Source organism: Cornus florida, unplaced genomic scaffold (genome assembly GCF_030987335.1).
Source record: "Cornus florida cultivar Cherokee Brave unplaced genomic scaffold, ASM3098733v1 CherokeeBrave_3.0.0_Hap2_Chr05, whole genome shotgun sequence".
Lineage (NCBI taxonomy): Eukaryota > Viridiplantae > Streptophyta > Magnoliopsida > Cornales > Cornaceae > Cornus > Cornus florida.
Window position 1 is genome coordinate 89,110,607 of NW_026775575.1, and position 25,145 is coordinate 89,135,751.

The 25,145-nt window shown below is 34.6% G+C and overlaps 2 protein-coding genes across 5 annotated transcripts; one reads left to right on the forward strand and one right to left on the reverse strand.

Moving 5' to 3' along the window:
• Positions 1–8,791: 8,791 nt before the first annotated feature.
• On the reverse strand, positions 8,792–18,238 carry LOC132307481 (glucose-6-phosphate 1-dehydrogenase, chloroplastic-like). Of its 4 annotated transcripts, none has more exons than XM_059805264.1 (11): positions 17,782–18,238; positions 16,778–16,968; positions 16,523–16,617; positions 16,321–16,435; positions 11,141–11,346; positions 10,913–11,062; positions 10,700–10,820; positions 10,281–10,510; positions 9,959–10,159; positions 9,381–9,633; positions 8,792–9,046 (listed from the first exon to the last, which is right to left on the reverse strand). In XM_059805264.1, exons 1-10 carry the CDS (start codon positions 17,999–18,001, stop codon positions 9,387–9,389), a joined length of 1,776 nt encoding a protein of 591 aa, XP_059661247.1. In that variant the 5' UTR covers positions 18,002–18,238; the 3' UTR covers positions 8,792–9,046; positions 9,381–9,386. The 4 variants fall into 4 exon arrangements, with proteins under 4 accessions (XP_059661247.1, XP_059661246.1, XP_059661248.1 ...); XM_059805263.1 differs by lacking the exon at positions 8,792–9,046 and adding an exon at positions 9,092–9,270 and having other exon boundaries at positions 17,782–18,237; XM_059805265.1 differs by lacking the exon at positions 8,792–9,046 and having other exon boundaries at positions 9,092–9,633; positions 16,778–16,962.
• Positions 18,239–22,557: 4,319 nt separating this feature from the next.
• Positions 22,558–23,193, forward strand: LOC132309664 (uncharacterized). The gene has a single exon (XM_059807951.1). The coding sequence runs from the start codon at positions 22,558–22,560 to the stop codon at positions 23,191–23,193; it is 636 nt and encodes a 211-aa protein (XP_059663934.1).
• The last annotated feature ends 1,952 nt before the right edge of the window (positions 23,194–25,145 follow it).

Below are 25,145 nucleotides of genomic sequence, written 5' to 3' on the forward strand. Positions count from 1 at the left end.
AGGCCATGGGGTAATGTATAAAAATTCCCGCTCCCACTCAATTTTTAATTATTTATAATTAGGGTTTTCAATTCATAATATAATGCATACAAAACGCCTTGATTTTAATCCAATTAAATTTAAAAAATATCTTGACTTTTAAATGATTCACTAATATTTAATTTGAGGCACACTTTAAAAAATAATTTACAAAAAATAATTTTTTCTTTCCCAATAAGTACCCTTTAATTAATTAGTAATCAAACCCAATTAATTTTCATAATTTAATTAATATAAATCAAGTCATTTAGATAAAAATCATGGATCCAATGCATGAATAATAATAATCAGCAATTAATTATTCCATGCATCACATAAATAATTAAATAACAGACAAAAGCAAATAAAATGGCCAATGAAATCAACTTTTAACATTTAAATACTATTTTTATTATACGGGCATCCATCAACGACTTGTTAACACTTGTAAGGAGCTGGTATGCGCCTGGAGAAGCAAAACAGCGCTTGGAACGTGCCCGGAGGACCCAGCACTCGTTGGCACGGGCCTGGGGGCCTGCAGTGCATAACACGCGCCTCCACGCGCTGGCACGCGCCTGAGGGGCGTTGCAACCCATGGCACGAGTAGGCACGCACCTCCACGCGCCTGAAAGGGGCGTTAGTAAAGTCCAGCGCGTGTTCCCACGCGCCTGTCCCTTTGGTGCACTGAGTGCACCGTGTTACACCGCATGGGATTATTCCCTTCAGCTGAGGGTTGATCCAATGGTCCTGGATATACGCGCACGGTACTACAATGTACCGCGCTGTACCAGATTTCAAGCCTTCCTCCTACGCCGCCTTTACCGCCGGCTAATCTCCACCGGAATTTGCAAAAAATTCGTAAAAAATTAAATAAAGCCCTAAAAATTCTGGAAAAATTTTAGAAAAATCCAAAAAAAATCCAGAAAATTCCAGGGACCTTATTTAATACTATTGGGCCTTCTTAAAGCTTCATAGTACCCATTAATGAAGATTACATGGCTTTGAAATTAATTATACATATGAAATACAATGAAAAAATAATTAAATTACATCATTGAACTTTCTAATGGATAAATCAAAGCCTTAATTACATTCATCCAAAAATAAAATTACATTAAACCTATAAACTTCATCCATGACCCAAAAATACATCATCATCCATTCACAATTATACATACATTATCATCATGTATCAATATATATCAACATATTAAGTCATGCGTCAACATACATCAATAAATATATATGTGCATATATAATTTGGATCCATGAATGATGATTTTCATAAAAGCATAATTTCTATTAATGAATCAAACCATGCTCTAATACCACTCTTGGGAAATGTGCAAGTTTTAAAAAAAAAAAAAATTGAGAGATTTTTATACATAGATCTTGATTCATCACATAGAGACAAGTTTTATGCAAAAATAAAATATGAAAGATGATGTATCATTCAATTAATAGATTGAATACTTACATCAAAAGTTTGAGTAACCTTTAAATATTTCCTCAAAAGTGAATGTTCTCACTTATTGTATATCCCTTAGCAAGATTATTTCTCCTTCTTCTTGATATTAATCTTCCCTTTAGGAATTACCAATATACCTCGATGAATGACCTTGGAGGTAAGGTTTGTGGTAGCCTCCTTTAGAAGAAAAAACAAACCCTAAAAACTAAAGAGAGAAAATATATTATTTCTTTTCTTCCAAAAGTTTACCTTAAAATATACATGGACCCATGTATATATAGGCAACATAAAGATAAGGAAATGAAATAATAAATCATTCTCAATCTCTAATTCACATATCTCAATTCTAATAAGACTCCAATATCAACTTGGGTTATAGGTGAGAATCCTTTGGGCTTACTATTTTCTTGGCTACTATAAATTAATAATTGGTCTGATCCATTAAACTATGGACCCAATTCAATTAATTCATAAATTAATTTCTACTCCACTAAAAGAAATTAATTGCACTCCAATTAAATAGTAAATAACCTCTAAGTCAATGTTGTACTTTGACCTCTCTATGCATAATTATTTATCGGATTATAAAGCCATCAATCCGACAACATAATTAATATAATTATTTTGTTACCTTTGATTATTTCCAACTTGATCACAATAAAAGTTTGTTTGACAAAAAATAATAATTTACTAAATAAATATATAAAAAACATTTTATCTAAAACATACGAAAGCCTTCGAATTTAATTTGTAATCAACCATAATCAATATAAAAATAAATACAAGTAGCATTGATGTAAATATTGAGAATATAATCTTCTAACTATTAATTACATAACTACCCAAAGTGTCGGTCTAAGAATTCCGAAGTATCCGCCAAACAAATCAAAGTAATTATTAATTAATAAAATAGTCTATAATTCTCTCATGCTTGAGAGTCAAAAGTCATGACTGTGATAGAGAACAATTGTATATGACGGCTCTCGCAATATATGTCAACCTATCAATGGACTCGGTTCAAGTCTTAGTTAAGTAAATGTCCTTTCATAATTACCGACTATAAACAATTTATGATTACTATTTATATTCATGTATCGATCGTCATCACATACATATATAAATATCTCTTGCAATCAAGTGGACACTATCAATTCCATAATGAATTGAAACATAATATATTGAATTCACCAATTATATAAATCATAAATATTTCAGATATGTGAGGAATATATGTCACTATAATCCAAATAGGAATTTGTTATACCAAGGCATATAAATCCCAGCAATGTGACCTTGCCAGAGAAAGAAGTGGCTTTGCTCATCTCTAATGGAAAGGAGAAGAAATGAACCACTTTGCTTCTTGGTCTGCCGGTTACTGCCATGAAGACTTTCCAAGAAATGATGCAGATTTAGTTTATTGGGCAAACCAAACAATGCCTAAATCCAAATCTAAGCAATCCTATGTGCATCCTAGCTAGTGAGACTAATAATTTGCATAAAATGTAAAAGTTCAAGATTTCCCAATGTATACCTTTAAGATTTCCTACTAAACGTATCAATGTAAAATCAAAGTAAGTTATTTCAAATAAAACTAATATTTCGTAAACCAGGTTCTTAATTAATATGAACACAAAGAAAGGGATCATAAAGCAACAAATAAAAAAGAATACAACATGATTGGCAAATAACCTACGTCAATGGGAGAAGAGACGGGAGTTTGTTGTTATTCAGTTTGTCTCGACAGAGATAGTACAATATATATATATATATATATAGGAAAATGATACTTGCACAGAGATAAATCGATTTCTCTGACCTAATTTATGTGACTGTCTATATGGATATGCAACGTAACAATATTTAAAGTGATAAGTATTAAGTTTATCTCTCTTAATATAATTATTTTGTTACCTTTGATTGTTTCCGACTTGATCACAATAAAAGTTTGTTTGACAAAAAATAATAATTTACTAAATAAATATATATAAAACATTTTATCTAAAACATACGAAGGCCTTTGAATTTAATTTTTGATCAAACATAATCAATATAAAAATAAAAACAAGTAGCATTGATGCAAATATTGAGAATATAACCCTCTAACTAATAATTACATAACTACCCAAAGTATCAATCTAAAGATCTCGAAATATCCGCCGAACAAATCAAAGTAATTATTAATTAATAAAAGAGTCTATACTTCTCTCATGCTTGAGAGTCAAAAACCATGACTGTGATAGAGAGCAATTGTATATGACGGCTCTCGCAATATATGTCAACCTATCAATGGACTCGGTTCAAGTCTTAGTTACTTAAATATCCATTCATAATTACCGACTATAAACAATTTATGATTACTATTTATATTCATGTATCGATCGCTATCACATACATATATCAATATCTCTTGTAATCAAGTGGACACTATCAATTCCATAATGAATTGAAACATAATATATTGAATTCACCAATTATATAAATCATAAATATTTCAGATATGTGATAAATATATGTCACTATAATCCAAATAGGAATCTGCTATACTGAGACATAAATCCCAGCAATGTGACCTTGCCAGAGAAAGAAGTGGCTTTGCTCCTTTCTAATGGAAAGGAGAAGAAAGGAACCACTTTGTTTCTTGGTCTACCGGTTACTGCCACGAAGACTTTCTAGGAAATGATGCAGATTTAGTTTACTGGGCAAACCAAACAATGCCCAAATCCAAATCTAAGCAATCCTATGTGCATGCTAGCCAGTGAGACTAATAATTTGCATAAAATGTAAACGTTCAAGATTTCCCAATGTATACCTTTAAGATTTCCTACTAAAAGTATCAATGTAAAATCAAAGTAAGTTATTTCAAATAAAACTGATATTTCATAAACCAGGTTCTTAATCAATATGAACACAAAGAAAGTGATCATAAAGCAACAAATAAAAAAGAATACAACATGATTGGCAAATAACCTACGTCAACGGGAGAATAGACGGGAGTTTGTAGTTATTCAGTTTGTCTCGACAGAGATAGTACAATATATATATATATATAGGAAAATGATACTTGCACAAAGATAAATCGATTTCTCTAACCTAATTTATGTGGCTATCTATGTGGATATGCAACGTAACAATATTTAAAGTGATAAGTATTAAGTTTATCTCTCTTTAGTTTTTTTTCAGAGTCCAATATTTCTCTTTTTATCTTTTTCTTTTCTTTTCTCTCATTCTCTCTTCAGTTTTTCTCTAGTCATCTCATCCATCTTTCTCACACAACCGGATACCTTCATATAATTGCAAAGAGAGATTTGATTAATTGTTAGTGATAATACCTACTTATAAAATTTTAATAAAATCAAATTGTATTATAGACAATGAATGTTAATGGAGTCCAAAGTGGTTGTTGAGACCATTTGTATAATTTTTTATGATAAAATCACATTAATAAAATTAAATTGTATTGTAGAGAATGAATGTTATTGGAGTCCTGAAAGTTAATAAAATCATCTCTATATATTTGTATTACCTTTACCTTTTGGTAACATCTCTTATTTTACGATTAATTAAACCTATCAAACCTCATTTACGGACAAAATAAAGATTAAAAATATTTATGGAGAAAAATTAGAGATAATTAAAGAATGAATTAAATTCCTAATAGAAGACGAACAGTAAGTGCAAAGATATTTATAGAAAGAAAGAATAGAGATAATTAAAGGCTAGAATTAAATTTTTAATAGAAGACGAACAACTAAGGGATCGGAAATATCAGCATATCAACCCAAAAATAGAACAAATCTCATGAATCTGTCTTCTATACCGACAGATCAATAGACCGTTTTATTTGACTGACTGGCTAGACCAACCTAAAATGACAACCAACCATGTATATATCTTATCCAAATTTCTCATATACGTTACCCGTCTTTGTGAAACCTTTTTTTTCAACTTCTTAGGTAGAAGAAGCATTTGGGACCATATAAAAACTACAACATAAAGAAGCTAGTACGATATGGTGGGTCACAATCAAAATCTCACTTTGAACCGGAGTAAAGAGATGGATCATGCAAATGCAGGTGTATGGGTATGGGCCAAGTGATTTTGATTAGTCTGCATCAAGACTGATACATCCTGTGTGGAAGATTGTGAACCACCAGTAGTGAGAGATCATGGTGCCCCATGCAATGCTTCTCTTAAATGTTTGAGGGACAATAAATATTGAAACTTTCAAAAGTTTCCCCTAGTGCTACAAAGAAGAATTGACTAGCTAGGTGGTTGAACATTATTGAACCTACATGCTTCAATTATTTTAGTATGAAATCCACAGTTATCAGATCCCTATTTTTTTAAAGTAGGTCAGGATTTATGATTGGATTATACTAGTAAATTTGATATTAGTTTGACGCACTTAAAAAAGTTGGTTATTGAGGTTCCTTCTAAGGAGACGGATATTATTTAATTAATATTGAGTGCTTCTTGAATGCATGTAGTTTTGTTAGATGTATATTAAAGAAGTGGATTGCTGGATGCAATCCTGCATTTGATTGGTTGAAAAATTAATCATTAAAAATATATTTACTATATTTTTTCTATATTCATGGAACTTTAAAACTTAACATTTTAGGACCAAATTAGTCTTTAAAACTTAACATTTTCTTCTCCTGCCATACACATAGATAATCTTCCTTCTGTAATTAGTTAAATATATATTACCTTCATTCTTGCATTTATTTATTTTTTATTTAATTCTTTTAATGATTCTTATTCATAGTGGTAAAAAAAAAAAAATTATTCATACATATATATATATATATATATATATATATATATATATATATATGTCCTCAATATTATGTGATCGATCCCCCCCCCAAAAAAATAAATAAATAAATAAATAAATAAAAATAATAATAAGCGCCTCATGTGAATGGATTATTTCCTTTCCTTTTCTTTTTTTTTTTTTTCCAAAAATTTCCTTTCCTTTGTTTACGTATATAAACATATATATATGTGTGTGTGTGTGTACATATACATACACAGTTAACAATATACTATTATTAAACCATTTTCATTTATCTTTTTTACACATCAACTAAAACTCAAATTCTATAATTTTAATTCAATTAAAACTCAAATTTCACAATATTACTTCAATTAAAACTTAATAATGGCGAAAACTAAAGATCCATCAATGTGAGCATATATATATATATATATAAAAAGACAATTGTACAAAAAGGTAAATAATAAAGGTTATATACATGTATACATATACAAACAGGAAAGAAAATATAGACTAAGAATTTTAAAGGCTAATTTAGTCCTAAAACTTTAAGTTCATTAAAATAAAAAAGAAGCATTAAATATGCCTTTTATGATTGTTTTTTCAACCGATCAGAGAAGCGAATACCCTTCTACAGTGGCATACTGTAGCTAATAGTCCTCGTTAAAGAAACAATGCTATTCTAGCCAATAATTCTTTCCTAAGGGTTTTTATGTCCTTAAATATGTGTAAGCTAAAATTAGAGATTCCATTTAAAACACCTTAAGACTTATTCTTTTAGACCTGAAGTAGTTTTAAATATCATTTTTTATCTGAAAAAATTAAATTTCAGTGACAAATAGTCAATAAAATTGTTTCAAAGTGACCTTTGTAAAAAAATAAAAAATAAAAAATAAATAAAATAATATAAAAAACAGAAGATGAATTGTCACCAAAATTTAAAACAAAATGGCAGAGAAGTGATATTTACTAAATTAACCATCATTCATAAGACACTTTCACACTAGCCTAGCGATTTGTGGTATCTGGCAACCATGTGGCACTAGCCAAAAGCACTACCTGTGCTTTTTAAGTCAACAAAAGATGCGGAAAGGAATACAAATTTGGCCTAGGCATGATGCACCTTCTATTTGTAATAAATGATCTATCAGTTTTATTAAAACAAAACCGCAGAGAAGTGACATTGAGATTTATTTTCTAAATTAACCTTCATTCATAAGACACTTTCACACTAGCCCAGCGATTTTGTGGTATCTTGGCAGCCATGTGGTACTAACCAAAAGCACTACCTGTGCTTTTTAAGTCAACAAAAGATGAGGAAAGGAATACAAATCGTGTTCATACCTTGGCCTAGGCATGCTGCACCTTTTATTTGTAATAAATGATCTATCAGTTTTATAATTTGGACTAGACATTTCGTGTAAACTAATTTAGAATGTGTTGGCACCAAAATTTGATAGTCCCCTGAGCAATAACGTGGACCAATCAGAGAGAATCCCCTCAGCAATAACGTGGACCAATTAGAGAGAAGCAAGTGTTGATAATGTGGTGTTTTCTTACATGTCATGTTTGATAAAATCTGAAAGGGTAAGGCTGCCAAGTTTGGAAAGAAATTTGAGACAAATGAAGAATATGGGTTTTTACTAATTCAAAGGGAAGGCCAGCAGCATGAGGGAGAAGAATTCGTATAACATAGCTTGAGAGGAAATTTATTTGAAGAAAGAGACCTAGTCAACATCAAATTCAGTAACTAAAAAGTATTTTAGCAAGAAATTAGACGATTTAGTTAGGAAAATAAATCTATAAATAAAAAGAGTTGTAATTCTTTCCAAACCGTCCATCACCACCTACAAAACATGAATAGCAAATTCATCAAATGACTCTACGTCCCCTATCAATCATCAAATCCTTTATAATTCCATTCAAGGCATTTTCTTACAATGTCTAATTATGCTATTTACATATAAAATACATGTTTGTTCAATCGAATTCAATGACATTCTTTGATCAAATTTCAGTCATTCGGCCATCTCATTCCATTGCATTCTTTACTTTTTGAAAATTCCAATTCAGCCACTTCCTTTAAAGTCCATTTCAATTCATTGCTTCATTTAAATCATTTAAATTTCATTTCAATCCATTTCTTTTCTTTTAAACACTATATAAAAAAGTCCTTGCATCCAAAGAATCTAACCAAGAGTTAATCCTATTCTGTATTGTACAATCGCCTGAAGTTAGCCACCAAAAAAAATAGTTTGGTGTTCAATCATTTTTGAGTATATACATACTCTAGCACAAAAAAGTCCTTGCATCCAAAGAATCTAACCAAGAGTTAATCCTATTCTCTCTTGTACAATCGCCTGAAGTTAGCCACCAAAAAAAATAGTTTGGTGTTCAATCATTTTTGAGTATATACATACTCTAGCACGTCCGCAAACTCCATCGGTCGTGTGAGCCAAAAAAAAGGGGCAAACATAATGTGATTTGAGTCTCTTACATCAGTAAACAATGGGAGAAAAACACAATTAACATGAAATAGAATCTTGCGATCTATAAACCCACTTCAGAAAATGTTACATGCCCAATTATCCATCCTAGTACAAACTCATTCCTTGGTCTAATAAACAGATAAAATGAAAACAGATTCCTCTGGTCTCACCATGGTTTAGAGCTGAAATAAACTAACCTTCTCAGTATTCAGACATGTTGAGCCCATTCTTTCAAACTCGGGTTAATGGAGGTTCATCTGAGTTGACATTTTCTTCAAATGATTATCACTTCTGACAGAAACAAGATCAACTAACATAAGACATGCAACCACCAAATAGTTCCCACAAAGATTGCCCAATCCTTTTATTTATTGATTAAATGATTTGTACATTGGTTATGCATTCAGCATTGAAGACTGAACTTAAATCCAGAAATAAATCACTGATCATTTAAACCTGCCACACCCACCATACATCAAAGCCTAATCCGCCACCATGTCAGAGAACATTGCCTCCTATCAGCATTACATCACATGCATAGAAAAGAATTAAAACCTAACTCCACTAAAATTTACAACAAGAGCATGTAATAAGCATTTAAAGTCCAAGACACTGAGATTTTTACCATTCATTAATCCTCACTGGTATCTCCCCATCGAACATTGTGGCTCGCAGCAAGATAATGTGCTCCAACTGGTCCTCTACTACCATAAGGGTAGAGCTCTGGCACAATCTTCTTCTCTTCTAGTTCCTTCAACACTGGTGTGAATAGAGCCCAAGCAGCGTCAAGCTCATCACTTCTAATGAACAATCTCCGTTCTCCTTCTATTGCGTCCAACAGAAGCCTCTCATATGCATCTGGTATTTCTCTTGAATACCTTCATAACCGAGCCAAAGTTTTAGAGTAATATATTTGTGAAAATTAAGAAATCTAAAAGGGTGAAGAAGGGTAGTTCATTCCAACTTTAATTTGTCATTTACTTGTTCAAAATGCCGCTTTGGGGTGGAAATTATTCACTTAACGAGCCAGAAGACCAAGGTTCAAAGGTTATTTAACAGATTCTATGGTCTGCAAGTCTAGTCTATAAAAATAACAGGAACTCAAAGCACCAAGTGGAAAATAATAATTTTGACTGTGTCGGTCCAGAACACATATCACTAAACTTGAAGCTGTATCTCAGCTCAACCATGAGTTTTTTTTACCTTGCACTGTAAAGTAAATTGAGGTCGCTGCGGTCCATTCTCATTCCAAGACCAGGAACTTTATTGTTGATCTTCAGATATATGGCTTCATCTGGTTGTACACGAAGCACTAGCTCATTTGTAGCCTTATCCAAATCAGTTCCAAAGGTCCGCTTGTACAAATTACCTGGGACATGTCTGAACTGAACTCTGATCTCTCCTCTGGATTCATGACAAAACCATTTCAGCCTATTCATTATTTACATCTCACAGTACACGACAAGTTATTATAGTTAAGAACTTAAGGTCCTGATGAAAAATACGGAGGAGGAGGTCCACCCACCGCTTAGTATGGAGACCTTTTCCTGCTTTCATCAGGAAAGGAACCCCATCCCACCGGGCATTATTGATGAAGAGTGCTGCAGCTGCAAATGTTGGAGTGAGACTGCCGTTGGGCACGGTTGGGTCATCTGTGTATCCAGGATATGATTTACCACCCTTACTGTGGCCCTTATATTGGCCTACAATCACATCTTCAAGCTGCAGTGGTCTCATTGACCTTAAAACCTTGACCTGAATCAAGAACATGCTCATTATTATACGGTCAATTCATTATGTCATAAGACCCTAGGGATACATTTTTGGGTCCTTTAATTAGTAGAGGGTGGCGGCCGAAAAGTCGATTTCCAGTTTAACACCATAGCTTGATAAATGTTTTGAAAAATCATAAAGAGGGTCACATATGTTGTAGTCAATCAACACCTTTTCATTCCTAATGTCCTCGGCATCCAAGCTGACAGGCGTTTCCATCGCAAATAGTGCTAAAATTTGCAGGAGATGATTTTGCATTATATCTCGGATGATTCCATAGCTATCAAAGTATCTGGAGAGGAGAACAAGCAACGGTGATATTCTTATCTACAAGAATAATTTCTTCTAATTAGAATATCAGCAAGTTCTATGCATTTAACTCACCCTCCTCTTCCCTCGGTACCAAAATCTTCAGAAAATATAAGTTGCACATTACGGATGTAGTTCCTGGACCATAGAGGCTCAAAAACAAGATTTGAGAAACGAAGAACTGATAGATTCTCAACAAGCTCCTTGCCCAAGTAATGGTCAATCCTAAATCAAAATTAGCAAGGTCAACTTCTCTACCAGCTCCATAAATATCTCACTGAAAAGCAATCCAGCATAATATACCTGAATATTTGGTCCTCGGTTAGGTACCGTTTTAGACATCTGATCAGCTCTGCAGATGATTCTGCATCACGACCAAATGGCTTTTCAACGATGACCCTCGTCCATCCATTCTTTGATGAAGCTTTAACACTTGCACATCTTACCACATCCACAAAAATGTTTGGAGGTATTGATAAGTAAAACAACCTATTTGACAGTCTTCCTGCCTGAAAAGGGCAGTATAGACATCATCAAAGTTCAAAATAAATGTATGACACTGAAAACATAAAATAGTGTAAGATGCATTCAGTAGCCACTTTGCTGTTTATTTCTTCAATTTAATATAATATCAATGTGAACTCATGGCTGGTTTAATGTCACAAAATAGAGATTTGGGGGTTCAGATTTAGAATTGAGAGGATTCATTTAATGGAAGAAGCTTCATAAGTATGAAACTGTAAAGTTGATGTTGACAATGTTACAAGTGAAGTAAAGAAGAGTTTATTGATTAAAATTTGAGGAGTTCTACAATTAGTTTGTTGAAGAACAAATAATCATTTCTTTTTTATACTCAATTATATTAAAAAGACCAGATGGGTTCAACTAATGTTGTAGAGGAGCGGCTATACAAGGCTCATAAAAAACTGAAGTCTTAAAATGACTCACAAAACATTCCTGTTATTTTAAAATTATAGGAGTGCAATAATTAGCTAGTCAACCTATGAATTGGGAACTTAGCATCCTTAAAGGTTCTCTTATTACTTTCCCTCCAAACGCACCACAAAAGACATAAAGGAGCCACATCCAAAGCCTGCTCACTCTACTGTTGGCGCTTGGCACACTCCCCAAGCCAACACCAAAATCAGACTCAGATAGACCCAGGAATAACCCATCTCACATCTAACAAGGAACATAACAAGCACTAAATCTCTCTAACCGCCTCGCAATGAACCCAAAGACATGTAGATGACTCGTTCTTTTACACAAGCAGCACCAATTAGGAACGTCTTCCCCCTGTGCCCCAAACTTTCATGGTCAAAATTGCATTCACAGTGTTGGAAGATGTTATGTTAGGAGAATATCATTATAGGAGTGATTTAAGCTTAACATCTTCCAACACACAGCAGCATCCAACACCAAGAAAGAGACCTTGGCAGGGACTTTCATCTCAAACCCACCAATTCTGCTCCACTCTCACCATCGGTACAGCCTATGGCAACAACCACTATTAATGCATCTTTTCCATTATCATCATCAATACCACCGTCTTCTCTCTATTTCCTTTTCCACCTTACATCTACCTTGATCACACAAACAATCATCCTTATTGATAGGGAAAAATAAACCTAACCTACCTTGACCTAACGATAGAGGCAACTAAGTGTTGACCAGCCACCAGACCTCTTCGACTTTACAATGATATTTCCATTGGATAAGAATAATAATATTTCGTTATGAAGGGAAGATTACGTGGTTCAACAGGGTAAGGATAACCTTGGCACAATTTGAAAGTCAAAGAGGTAAATCATATCCCCAACAAATCTGGCAATAAACAAATCTCCTCTGATCTCGCAAACGAACTGAGGGAGAGCGGCTATCAGAATGAAATCCTACCAGTCAATCAGATATGACAAAAAACTATTATTAAATCCCTGCCTTTCTTTTAAACCTCCGGTGACTGACTTGATCGTCGAAGAGCTCTTGGCAGGCACCACACCGATGCCGTCAAAATTTATCGATCTTTTACTCTCTTCTTTACAAGAAAACGGTGTCGTATCGGACTGCGTGGATTTCTTCCCCAACAATTGGCGCCGTCTGTGGGTAACGACGATTACCTTAAATCAATAAATTACTTGGTTGGGTATATGCACTTGCAGTCCGGTATGGTAACTGGAAAAGAAACATCATTGCAGGGATCCAGTCAAAGAGAAGGGTCAGGTGAACACCCAGACGTCCCGAATGACCAGGCTTGCAGCATTAGAACTACAGGTCCAAACTCTAAATCAGGGTATAGACCAGTTGATCCAGCAAAATGCAGTAATCCTGCAACATCTTATCCCAGCGGGACCACCACCTCGACAAGAATTGTCTGACCCATATCCTCCCAATTTGAATGATGGGAGAGAAAACGAGGAGGACCGAGAAAACGATCCTCCTCACAAGTTCGAGGCAGAACAAAGCCAAGTCGGGAACCGACAGAGAACCTCTTCCTCCGCATCCGCCGAATCCCCAGCCTCAAACAGGCACAACCTTCTGTGTTAAGGAAAAAACAGAGAAAGTTACCTATTTCGACTTGCAGATCGAGGATCTCAAGGCGAAAATAGAAGATGTAATGCAGGCTATAAAAGGGAAAGGTCCTGCCACCATAGATGACATGGTGCAGAGGACCAACTTACTGTTCAGCCCTGCCGTTATGAAATGCCCCCTGCCTAGCAAGTTAAGGATACCCTCGTTCAAAAGGTTCGACGGGACCAAAGATCCCCTCGATCACCTAGAGACCTTTCAAGCTCATATGCATTTACACGCCATACCAGATGAAATCATGTGCCGAACTTTTCCCACTACACTTAAGAGACCGGCAAAAGTTTGGTTCAACAAGCTAAAACCAGGAACCACCAACACCTTCGAAGAATTGAGTAAGCAGTTTGTGAGCCACTTCATTGCAGGTCAGAGGCATAGGAGGCCGGCCACCTACTTGCTTACTGTGAAGCAACAGAAGGAAGAGTCGATCCGGAAATACATCACCCGATTCAACACAGAGATGTTGCAGGTAGAAGAGGTGGACGACAAGGTGGCTTTGACCGCTGACTCCAAACCTCCAGATTCTTGTTCTCCTTATCAAAAGAACCTCCCACCAGCATGGCAGAGTTATTAATCAGAGAGCAGAAATACATGAACACTGAAGACGCCATGAATGCACGGAAGGGAAAGGAATGAGAGGACAAGAAGAGGTCAGCCCCTCTCGCCATGGATGAAAAGGATACCAAATATAATAGATCATTCTTCAGCTAAAGCGATAAGACATATTGTGAGAAGGACTCAGATAAGTATGCCGACTACACTCCTCTGAATATATCAATTGACTATATTTTCTTACAAATCCAAAACGATGCGTCATTGAAATGGCCACAGAGGATGAAGTCTGATCCAGCGAAAAGATCTCAAGATAAGTATTGCAGGTTCCATCGGGATCATGGGTATACTACGGATGATTGTTTCGACCTTAAGAAACAGATTGAGAATCTGATTCAAATGAGTCACTTACAAAAGTTCCTTGCCAATGAAGGGACAAACCCTAATAAGTGCATTCTGGGGCTTCAATCAATTGGGGAAATCAGTATCATCTCTGGATAAGTAGACCTGGGAGAATCCAACTCGGCTCAGAAGGCTAGCGTGGTAAAAATTATTTCACAGCTGGAATTAGCCTTATCAAGTCATTCAAAATAAAGACTGGAGGCGTCTTAATTAATCATTTTAAATGGAGGATAGCTCATTCACGTATTATTTTGTTTTCCAATAAAGTCACCATCACCAATAATGATGGATGACCCTCATTTTTTACGCAATAAAATATTACGTTTTCAGTTACCTACCTATGTGGTAATTAATGTTTTACAGAAAGCTAACAAAAAACCAAGCTCCTTTACTAAAGGGTTTAAGCGAGTAAAGCTCGTGAAAACAGTTCCCTTACTATAGGGATGAGCTAAGTGAAGCTCGTAAAAAATAATTCCCTTACTAAACGGACGAGCTAAGTGAAGTTCGTAAAATTTAATTCCCTTACTAAATGGTGAAGCTCGTAAAAATTAATTCTCTTACTAAGGGAACGAGCTGAGTGAAGCTCGTAAAAACTAATTCCCTTATTAAAGGGGCGACGAACTGACTGAAACCAATAAAGTTTATTCCCTTACCAAAGGGATGAGCTGACTGAAACCAATAAAGTTTATAAATAGTATATTGGATTTTCAAAAGAAAATTCCAGTTTTACATCACTAAGAGTCATTGACCATGGGTTTGAGTCAATGCCCTTCCAAAACAGAACCTTAATTTGGTATCTGTATTAATTCCACCATTGAGAATAGTACCCGCAGGAATAGTACCCAAGGGAACATCACCAAAGGGAAGAGTATCCAATGGAAGATTACTCAAGAGAACATTACCCAAGGGAAGAGTACCCAAGGAAACATTACCCAAGAGAATAGTACCTGAAGATGAATGGCAAGCTTGGGAATGGGGGGGCAACTGATAGAGAAAAATAAACCTAACCTACCTTGACTTAACGATAGAGGCAACTAAGTGTTGACCAACCGCCAGACCTCTTCGATTTTCAAACGATGATATTTCCATTGGATAAGAATGATAATATTTCGTTATCAATGATAGGGGAAGATGACATAGTTCAACAAGGTAAGGATAACCTTGGCACAATTTGAAAGTCAAAGGGGTAAATCATATCCCCAACAAATCTGGCAACAAATGGATCTCCTCTAATCTCGTAAACGAACTAAGGGAGAGCAGCTATAAGAATGAGATCCTACCAGTCAATCAGGTATGACAAAAAACTATTATTAAATCCCTGCCTTTCTTTTAAAACTTCGGTGACTGACTTGATCGTCGGAGAACTCTTGGCAGGCGCCACACCGGTGCCGTCAAAATTCATCGATCTTCTACTATCTTCTTTGCAGGAAAACGGTATCGTATTGGACCGCGTGGATTTCTTCCCCAACACTTATCATCTCCACCACCACCATCTCCATCATCGCAGAAACTTTTCCAGCTAAAGTAATCAACAGTCCCTGCTATTACATTTGCCACCCACCACTATCTCGCCCAAATTAGGGGATCTGGCAATAGCAATCACAGAAAGAAGACAACCCAAAAAAATGAGGTCCCTAAAAAAATATAATTTTGGTCTCATCCTAGGATTTCACATTCTTGAGACCTGAAACTCCAATGACAAAAAGACCTTAGACAATGTTAATATGCAGCAAAGAAGCATTTGATGAAAATTTTATTATTTAATGAACATTTTGTGATGTTCCATCTGCAAAATTAGAGTTGCCTTATAAGAGTGTACCATTCATTGCACTATAAAACCTTTGAAGTTGTTGACAATTAACACTTTTCATGCTTACTGAGCAAGATAGTAGAATCAATAGAGACCTTTTAAAAAAAAAAAGGAATAAGTAAATTTGAGACAATACCTCTCTCTCTTTCAGCTTGCTGTCCAATTCTGAAAAATGCTCCTCCGAATTATATTGACCCGAATGGTAAAAGCATCTTTTTAGAAACTGATCCATTTTGTCACCACAATTTTCACTGGAAATCCTCATTTTTATTAATGAGTGCAACTTGGAAACATAGTCGGGTTAGATATTTCATTTGAAAACATGTGTGAGAAAATACCTCTTATCAATTCTGCAGGTTAAGGTTTCACTGATCATGTTCCTGAGCTCCTCATCACTCATTTTAGTCCGAGCATAACCAAAAATTGTAAAGTTCTGAGTGTATACAATTGGTGAAAATAAGAGGGAAAAAAACTATTCAGCTTAGCCGAACCCATAATGACATGAAGATGCATTTTACTAATCTGGCATATTTGATTTCATATTATCTCTATAATTACAAAGAGGAAATATGCAAAGAAATGAAGAGCAGCACCTCAGGTAGACAATCTTCATAGAAAATAGCAAAAAGTGCTGGAAAAATCTTCTTCTTGGCAAGGTCCCCTGAAGCACCTACAACAGTTATGCTGAGAGTGGACTCTGCTTCTCCTGATTCTGTGAAGGGAATAGAGCCCTCCTTCATTAGAGGCCTACCATGTTCTCTGGCCAGAGGCTTTTGAGCTAAACCTACTCAAAATTGCCATCAACGTAAGTATTGAAAAACTGAAAATAGAGATGAAAGGTAAATAAATTATTACATAGTAAAACAGACCATAGATAGTTCATGGAAAGCTAGGATCAAAGGAAGGTAAGTCTTAGGCCAGACAAGCACCTTAAGTTCCATAGCAAGTAACTTGCCAACTCTCATTAGAATTGTTATTATCATATGCAACTGCAATAAGTTAATGACACAACAGACTAATCTCAACTATGAAAAGGTAAACCAGACTCAAATCAAGGGACATTTGGAGCAATTTTATTAATGATGTAGTATTCTTTCAAATTCGATAATTTTCCAACGGCGTATTGGAATTGAAGCCATGTGAGGAAGTTTTGGAGCATTTCCACTTGGAAATTTAACTCTTTCAGCAGGCTTCATATTGGACATAAACAAGTCATTGTACGACGAATTACCATCATGGAATAAGATTACAAGTTATCCCTATTTTTTCTGATAATTCCAATCTTTTCTATTTTATGGCTACTAAAGATGTTCTCTTCCTTAGATTTGACGATACAGCTATACTTAGAAATGAGTCATTAGGGACATAGCACTAGCAAAGTAACAATCAAGAAATTAATTAAAAAATTATTGCACTTGGGGAAACAAATACGAAAGCAATTAATCAACACATAAAACACATGAACAGCTGGATACACATTTGAACAAACACATAATAATCAAGAAAGAAAAAACCAAAAATCAGAAAATTCACAACTTGGAGGAACGAACAACTTATTAATCAATAATATATACGAAGAAGAAGATAGAGAACCAACCATCTTGTGAAGAAACAGCATTGAGAGGATACCCATTAGAGGATTTGAGCTCAAATTGCTTTCTTGATTGGATTCTTGAACGAATCTGAGAGACCCATGTGGAGGAACAGGTTTTAGTTGGGACAGTGAAAACTTTCCTGGAGAGGTGTCTCTCATTCTTGAATGAAGATGGTGAGATGGGGGTTGAGGAAGAAGAACAGGGACTGAACTGTCTAGCCATACCTACAATTGGGTAATGATCAGACGGAGATAGAAACGTTTTGGACTTTCTCAGAAAATTATGAGCAGTTTTGGCTTGATTTGATCTGCATTGGGAGATTTCTATCGGATATATTTGGATTCTTGATATTGAAAGAGTATTCAATGATATCTATTATGGCCCTTTGAATTCTCTAAAGGGCCACTGAAGCAAATGGAAACTACTTTTCAAATGCTAATTTCAAGTAATCTTCTATATGAGGTCAAGCTTTTTTCTCAATTTTCTGTTTACTGTTTTAAAGGATATACATATATATGTGTATGTATATGTGTGTCAGTGTGTATGTACAGTTGTACACATATATTTGGGCCCGTGCACATCTTCATCAACTGCAGGACCCAAACCCAATCCGGCTAGTAGATGACCTTGGGCCTGAATTGTATATTAGATACAAAATAGATTGGCTACGAACTACAACCTGGCCCTGAGTTGCACAAAGAATTTCATTTTCATTCTTCTTTTTTATTATTATTATTTTCTTTTCACCTTTGCCAAAGCTCACTTTGCTCCTAAAAAAAATTGAACCTTTAAAAGAATATAGCAGTACCATTGAACTATAATTGTTGGTGGTATTGCACAAAGATTGAAATAATGGCTTGAAAAATTAACCCAAACGGTAGGTAATTCTAAATTTTCGTTACTCTTCTTGAATCACCAGAAGAAAAAGAAAATAGCTCAAAAGTACTTTGAAAACGATTTCAATTTATAAAATTATGTGATGGTTTCAATTTACGTTTGTTTCCATCTCTTGTTAGTGAAGTTTCATTGTAGGGGCTCCCATATATAATTTTTTTTCAGGTGCACAGCTTTGATTATGAGCAACTAAGTTCACTTTGTCCGGAGGTGTAATGCCTTCTTCAATGCTTGCCTCTTTTCTAAAATTATTATTTTATTATGAGGCTTGAACTAGGGCTGCAACTCGGGCAGGCCCAACCCGAAATAACCTGAGCCCAGCTCGAAATTTATTGGGCTTGGGCAATGTTTTTCTAATTTCGGTTTGGGCCTGGGCTATATATTTTCAGCACAAATCAATTCGGGTTGGGCTTGGGTTGATATGGATGAAGCCCGAAGCCCAATCCGAACTCGAAAATATTATATATATTTATAATTATACTTAAGTTGTAAGAGTGTAGTAGCCTAGTTGATAACGTGTCAACCCGCCCATGTTGTAGCCCTAGCTTGAACCCCTCACCTATCCTTTTCAGAGAGAAAAAGTTATACCAACTGGACTAATAATCTCTTGACTTGGTAGGTCATCAAGTGGTGCTCCATGGACATATTGAATCCAGGCACGGATCTATAGTGGGGGCAGATCTGAAATTTTTTTTATTGCATTTTATACTTCTAAATTTGTACTTTTTTTCATTTCTGCCAATAAAATTTCGAAATTGCCTCCTCTGATATCTAAAAATAAATAAATAAATAAAATTCCCTATGTAAAAATTTACCCCTCATATGAATTTCTACACCCGTCCCTGATTGAATCAGATGATATTTCATCATGGTAGCTGATAAACTAACTGAATTGGTTGCCATTGAAGTGACTTTGTTGATAAGTAATTGAAACACAACAATCTCAAATATAGTTTTTATCTCTTCCACCCAACCACCTTCCAGTGAAGATGGTAAATTCTATAAATACAATGTAATGGTGATCCTAACCTAGTATTCATCAATCCAAACAGTTGATCATTATTTTCATCAAGATAGTACCAGAATAATTAGATATCCAGTTGTATAATTGGTTGAGCCAAAAAGATAGTTCCAGAATTAATGTAAATAAACTTTCTTTTAATTCCTTACTGCTATTCTTCCTCCTTTCTCATCTGAAAGCACGAATTTTCTTAACAAAAAGCTGTGCAAAAATAAGTGATCTGTGGACTCACTACTAATTAATGATTTGCTTTTAATATATTTCAATTTTAAACATTGTACTACAAGTTTGAAAATGGACCCTCGTTTAAATTTCAAGTTAGGTTTAACAACCATTGCAAACACATAGACCATGGGTTGAACAGGTTGACTAAAGACCCTTTCCCTTTCAACAAGTCAGTCAACCTCTATTATATCAGTTTTATCCTCTTACAATTTTTTTTTTTTTCATAATTTAAATTGATTATTACTGAGTGATGTGTCCATTAGATATAGATAACTTTATTTTTTTTAAAAAAAATAAAAAATAAAAATAAAAAAATGATAAAAATTGTATTGACAAGTATTAACAGTACATACCCAACCCAACAATATCAATATATATGTGTCTACTCCAATAATATGTTAATTTATATGATTTAAATCCAGACACATGATCCATTTGATATTATTGACAACCCCACTTGGATACATGCCAGCCAAGTCAAGAGACTCAACACTGCAGAATGTAACTATTCTTTCTTTTATGTGATGTGATTGTTATTATTCTTCCTCTCTCATGTGAAAGCATGGATTTTCGTGGACTCTCTACCAAGTTTTTGACTTGCTTCTAATTTATTTCAATTTGAAAATGGACCCTAAAATTAATTTCGAGTTAGGTTCAACAACTCTTTAGAAACATATAGACCATTGGTTGAATAGGTGATTAAGAGACTAATGTAGGATATGTAACCGACATTTTTTTGGGTGCATTTCAATCCAATTGTTAAGATTTGAGAAAATTCATTCCTAATCAAAACGACTCAATAATCAACCATTAATTTGAGTTAATTTTTGTCTTAATTTATTTTCTTTCTTTTTTTTAAGATTCCAAAATTGTATTTTTAGTCTTATAGAAATACCGTTGAATATTCTAAAATTTTTGTTAGTGAACAAATTAGACTCGGATTAGCTTTTTTTTTTATTCAGTGACTAGGTTTCATATCCTTTATTATTATTATTATTATTATTTTGAGGTTATTTTTCGGTTTCATTATGTTGTTAAGTTTTGAGTTTTCTCTTCTATGTACACATCTACTGCAAGACAATACTTATCATTTATTAATAATATTTTATAATTCTTTTATTTAAAACTTTGTGAATTCAAAATGTTATTGTAGACATTTAAACTCGTGAATTCAAAGTGTTATTATGAACATACATAACTTCCGCTTCGCAAAATATCATTTTTCCTTCCATCAATTTGAATAACAAATAAATTTGCGTGAATACACTCCATTAAATAGTGCATGTCAAACCACAGAGATATTTTTTTAAAAATTTCTTATATTATACAGAGTATTCATAACTTTAAAGAGTAATATCATCGTATATGCCAGCAAAATCAAGAAACTCATCATTTTATAATAGTTGGTTAGACCCAAAAAGATAATTCCAAAATGTAAATAATCTTATCGTTTAATTAATTCCTTATTATGTGATGTGATTGTTATTATTCTTTCTTTCAAAGGTGAAAGCATGGATTTTCTTAACAAATAGTGTAGACTCTCTACCATGACTTGTTTCTAATTTATTTCAATATGAAAATGGATCCCTAATATTAATTTTGAGTTGGGTTCAACAAACCTTAAAAAACTTATAGATCATAGGTTCAATAGGTTGATTAGAGACTGATGTAGGACATGTAATCGACTTTTTTGGATGCATTTCAATCAAATCATTTTGATTTGAGAAAATCCAATCCTAAAAATAAAAAAATAAAATAAAATAAGAAGACCCAATCATCAAAATCCATTAACTTTAGTTAGTGGACCCATATTACTTTTTACCTTATTTTTTAGATAAAATATTTCAAATTATTTGTTAGTGATCAGATTTGAATTAGCTTGTTTTTAAGTTTCGTTATGCTAATAGATTTCGTTATTGGGTTTTCTCTTCAATGCATGCATCTACTGCAAGGCAAAACTAATCATTTATTAATATTAATATTTTAGAACTCTCTTCCCTTAAGCTTTGTGAATTAAAAGTTTTAAATTGTGGACGTTCATAACTTCCGCTTCATTAATCACTCTTTCCCATTCAACAAGTTAGTCCACCACCTCTATTTTATTATTTTAGAAACAAATTCGGAACTTTCTTCCTCTGATCATGAAGTTATGAATGGTATTTGAGTTTGAGCTAGCCAAAAAATAGAAAAGGCCAAGGAATTACTACTATAATTCTCTGCCTCCCAACCCAACAATACCAATAAAGCCGCATCTTTATGTCTACCACAATAATTCCAAAAGATTTACCAGTGTGAACATGAAATGCTCTATAAGAATGAGCCAAATGAAGCTCACTCTAATATTATTAATCTTAATGGGGTGATGAGAGATAGACTGTCAACTTCAAAGATTAAACTTTTGTCATTCACGTAAGTGGTCTTAAATGGGCTAGTTGGCTGACCAAGAAAATTTCAATAAATTTCTCTAGGGCTATTTCTGTAAAATTACATTCCTTCTTAAACCCAAGTTTTTTGTTTTTTCAAGTATATAAGTATATCCCCATTGCCCCTTTTGCAAATAGCAACCAATTTCACAATACCCATCACTACACACTCTTCAACACACTTTGTCCCATTGTTTCACTCCCATAAAAAAAAAATGGATCAAATCAATCAACGAGACTTCCAAACTGTTAGGCAAGTCAGCCAATTCCAATTCTTGAAGAAAACCATCCCAATTCTACTCTCACTCTCAGTATTTTCCTTCCTGTTTTCTTACTACTCACCACTTCCTTTCCTTCTCCATTCCTTCAATCATGATGGTACTCCATTTTCCATCCAAACAGTTTCCTTTACCATTCACAGGAATTACATATTCCTCCTTTGCAATGGAATTCTTGTTTTTCTGATTACCAGCTCTGGTCTGATCACTAACCCTCAACTGGGTAGTGATGTTGATGGCAAACACATCAAGAAGGACGGCGAAGATCGGCGATCAATAGTGCCTGAATTTTCTGAACCAAAAGCATTGGTTAATGAAGTTGTTGTAGTGGAAGATGAAGAAGATCATGGAAGTGAAAATGGAATTTCGGTTCCGGCAAAGGGTGATGAAAATGGGCTCGTGGCTGCACAAGATGAAGATGAAGATGAAGCAGAGTTTCATGATATGGAAGAAGAGGAAGAAGGAATTGGGGGGTTGTTGAGTGCAGAGGAACTGAACAAGAAATGTGAGGATTTTATAAGGAAGATGAAAGGAATCAAAATTGAGGCCCAACATCATCTGATCATGGTTTGATGTGGGTGAAAACAATAACTGACAATTGGAATCATCATCAGTCTTTTATAATATGTCCTTGACTTGTACTTTTTGTCTCTCTGTAAATATTTTCTCTGCAAGCTCTTTCTAGCATCAGTTTTCAATTTAAGCTCAAATTGTGTTTGGATGAAAACTTTTAAGCCTGTAGCAACCATATTCAGCCTCTGTTTCCCCTGTTTCTAAAGATTTAATTTAGCTAGTGACCCATTTGTTGTTAATCATATTGGAAACGGATTAAAGGTTTTGAATTGGATTCGAAGTTTTTGCTGACCCATCTATGGGGGATACGGATGTAATGCAGCTGATCAACCAGATAAGTAGATTTTTTTTTTTTTTTTTTTTCATCGGCTAAAAACTCACACGCCCGTTTGCCCTACTAACTTATTTGGGAATCTAAGGAGATGTCGGTTCAAATCTCCCTCGTCAACCAATTCTGGTAAAAATGAGGGGGAATAAAAAAAGCGAAGCCATTTTCGGCCAATGGTTGATCGCCAAGTGGGGCTTCCTGACTGGAGTCCTTTGAATGATGTAGCTTTCCTTTCAATACTGAGACATTATTAGACAGGAAAATCGAAGAGAATCCCTAAGCTGAGATCAATAAAATCCTTGCTTTGGTTAAAACACTATTATATGTTTTTGAATGAGTGACTTTTTTCTTCTTTGTACTACTTTAAGCATGTGATTGTGATGATCTTTTTCCTCGAGTCATTTTCATTGCGTGAGGAAGATGCTGCCAAGCAATTTCTATCTTGACTTGGGGTCTTTCAGATGAAGACAAATTAACTGAAAGAAAATATAAAAATTACACCTCCCCATTCCACACAGGAAAAGACAATAAAGTCCATGAAGAATCCAATATGCCTGTTTCATTCAAATCACATTCTGGATCTCTTGGTGCCCCAATAATGGTAGTTGGAGCACATTAATGGATTGATAACCACATTAACGAAGGGCACAAACCAAGTGTAATTAGGTGTCAAATTAGCCGATGTTGAGTCTTGAACAATCAAAGCCACACAATATGACAATGCTTTTTGTGACTCAAATCACATCTTGAGGTGTTCTTCAAGACACACAGAAACCTCCAACTAGACTCCAAACATCCTTTACCTTTTTAAGGCATGTTGAGCAACAAAATGAGCTGTCTAGTTCCCTTTATTTCCCATGGATCAAGGGATTGGGATTTGGAAACCACCATCAACAACACAAGAAATCAATGCATTTTACATGCTCTCGAATAAATTCTTACCAGCATGATCAAACTCCTGTTTTTTTAAGGTTTTCAAGCGCCCTTCAGAGAAGATTTGCACCCTCGTCGAGAGGCCGAATCTCAAGCATTGTACCCTGTGCAAGACCACAGAGGGAAAATAAAATGAGAAATCTAACAATAAAGAGGTGGCCATGTTTCCTTCCATCCAAACAGTCCCAGATAAATTATTCAGATAGCCAGGCCTAGTGGGAGACAGTTGTTCAACAAAAATTGACCTGTTTCCCCATTGATAATTACCACAATAATTTTTGGTCCCCACTGGTTAACTAGACAGAAGAGAAAGGATTAAGAATTCCATTAAACATGTCCCTTCAATACACAAATTTGTGCAGTAAATTTTTTTTTCCAATCATTATCTTGACAATTGTTCTGGGGACATAAAAACATCAAACTTATACACAGCAGTCACTGATGGTAACACCAACTAAAAGATTGTTACTTCTTGCCCTGGTGCAGTCCAAATTGAATCTAAAATGCAAAACTAGTACCTGTTGCTGTAAGTGAGCATCAATGGCAGGGAATGAGATCCAGGAGGGCATCCAGATCTGAAAGACAGGACGAGCAACACGGCATCTTGATAGTTCTTTTTCTCCAGTTGATACAAAAGTGGAGAATTACAATTCCAGTATAGATGAGTTTGTACAAGCACTCAATCAAGACG

Bases quoted from the DNA above. Each gene is read 5' to 3' on its own strand.
- LOC132307481 (XM_059805264.1), bottom strand. From the start codon at position 18,001: ATGGCTAGACAGTTCAGTCCCTGTTCTTCTTCCTCAACCCCCATCTCA. The intron at 11,063-11,140 runs GTATATTATGCT...ATTTTGATTTAG, and splicing joins ACCGAGGACCAAATATTCAG to GATTGACCATTACTTGGGCA. The intron at 10,821-10,912 runs GTGAGTTAAATG...TCTCCTCTCCAG, and splicing joins GGTACCGAGGGAAGAGGAGG to ATACTTTGATAGCTATGGAA.
- LOC132309664 (XM_059807951.1), top strand. From the start codon at position 22,558: ATGGATCAAATCAATCAACGAGACTTCCAAACTGTTAGGCAAGTCAGC.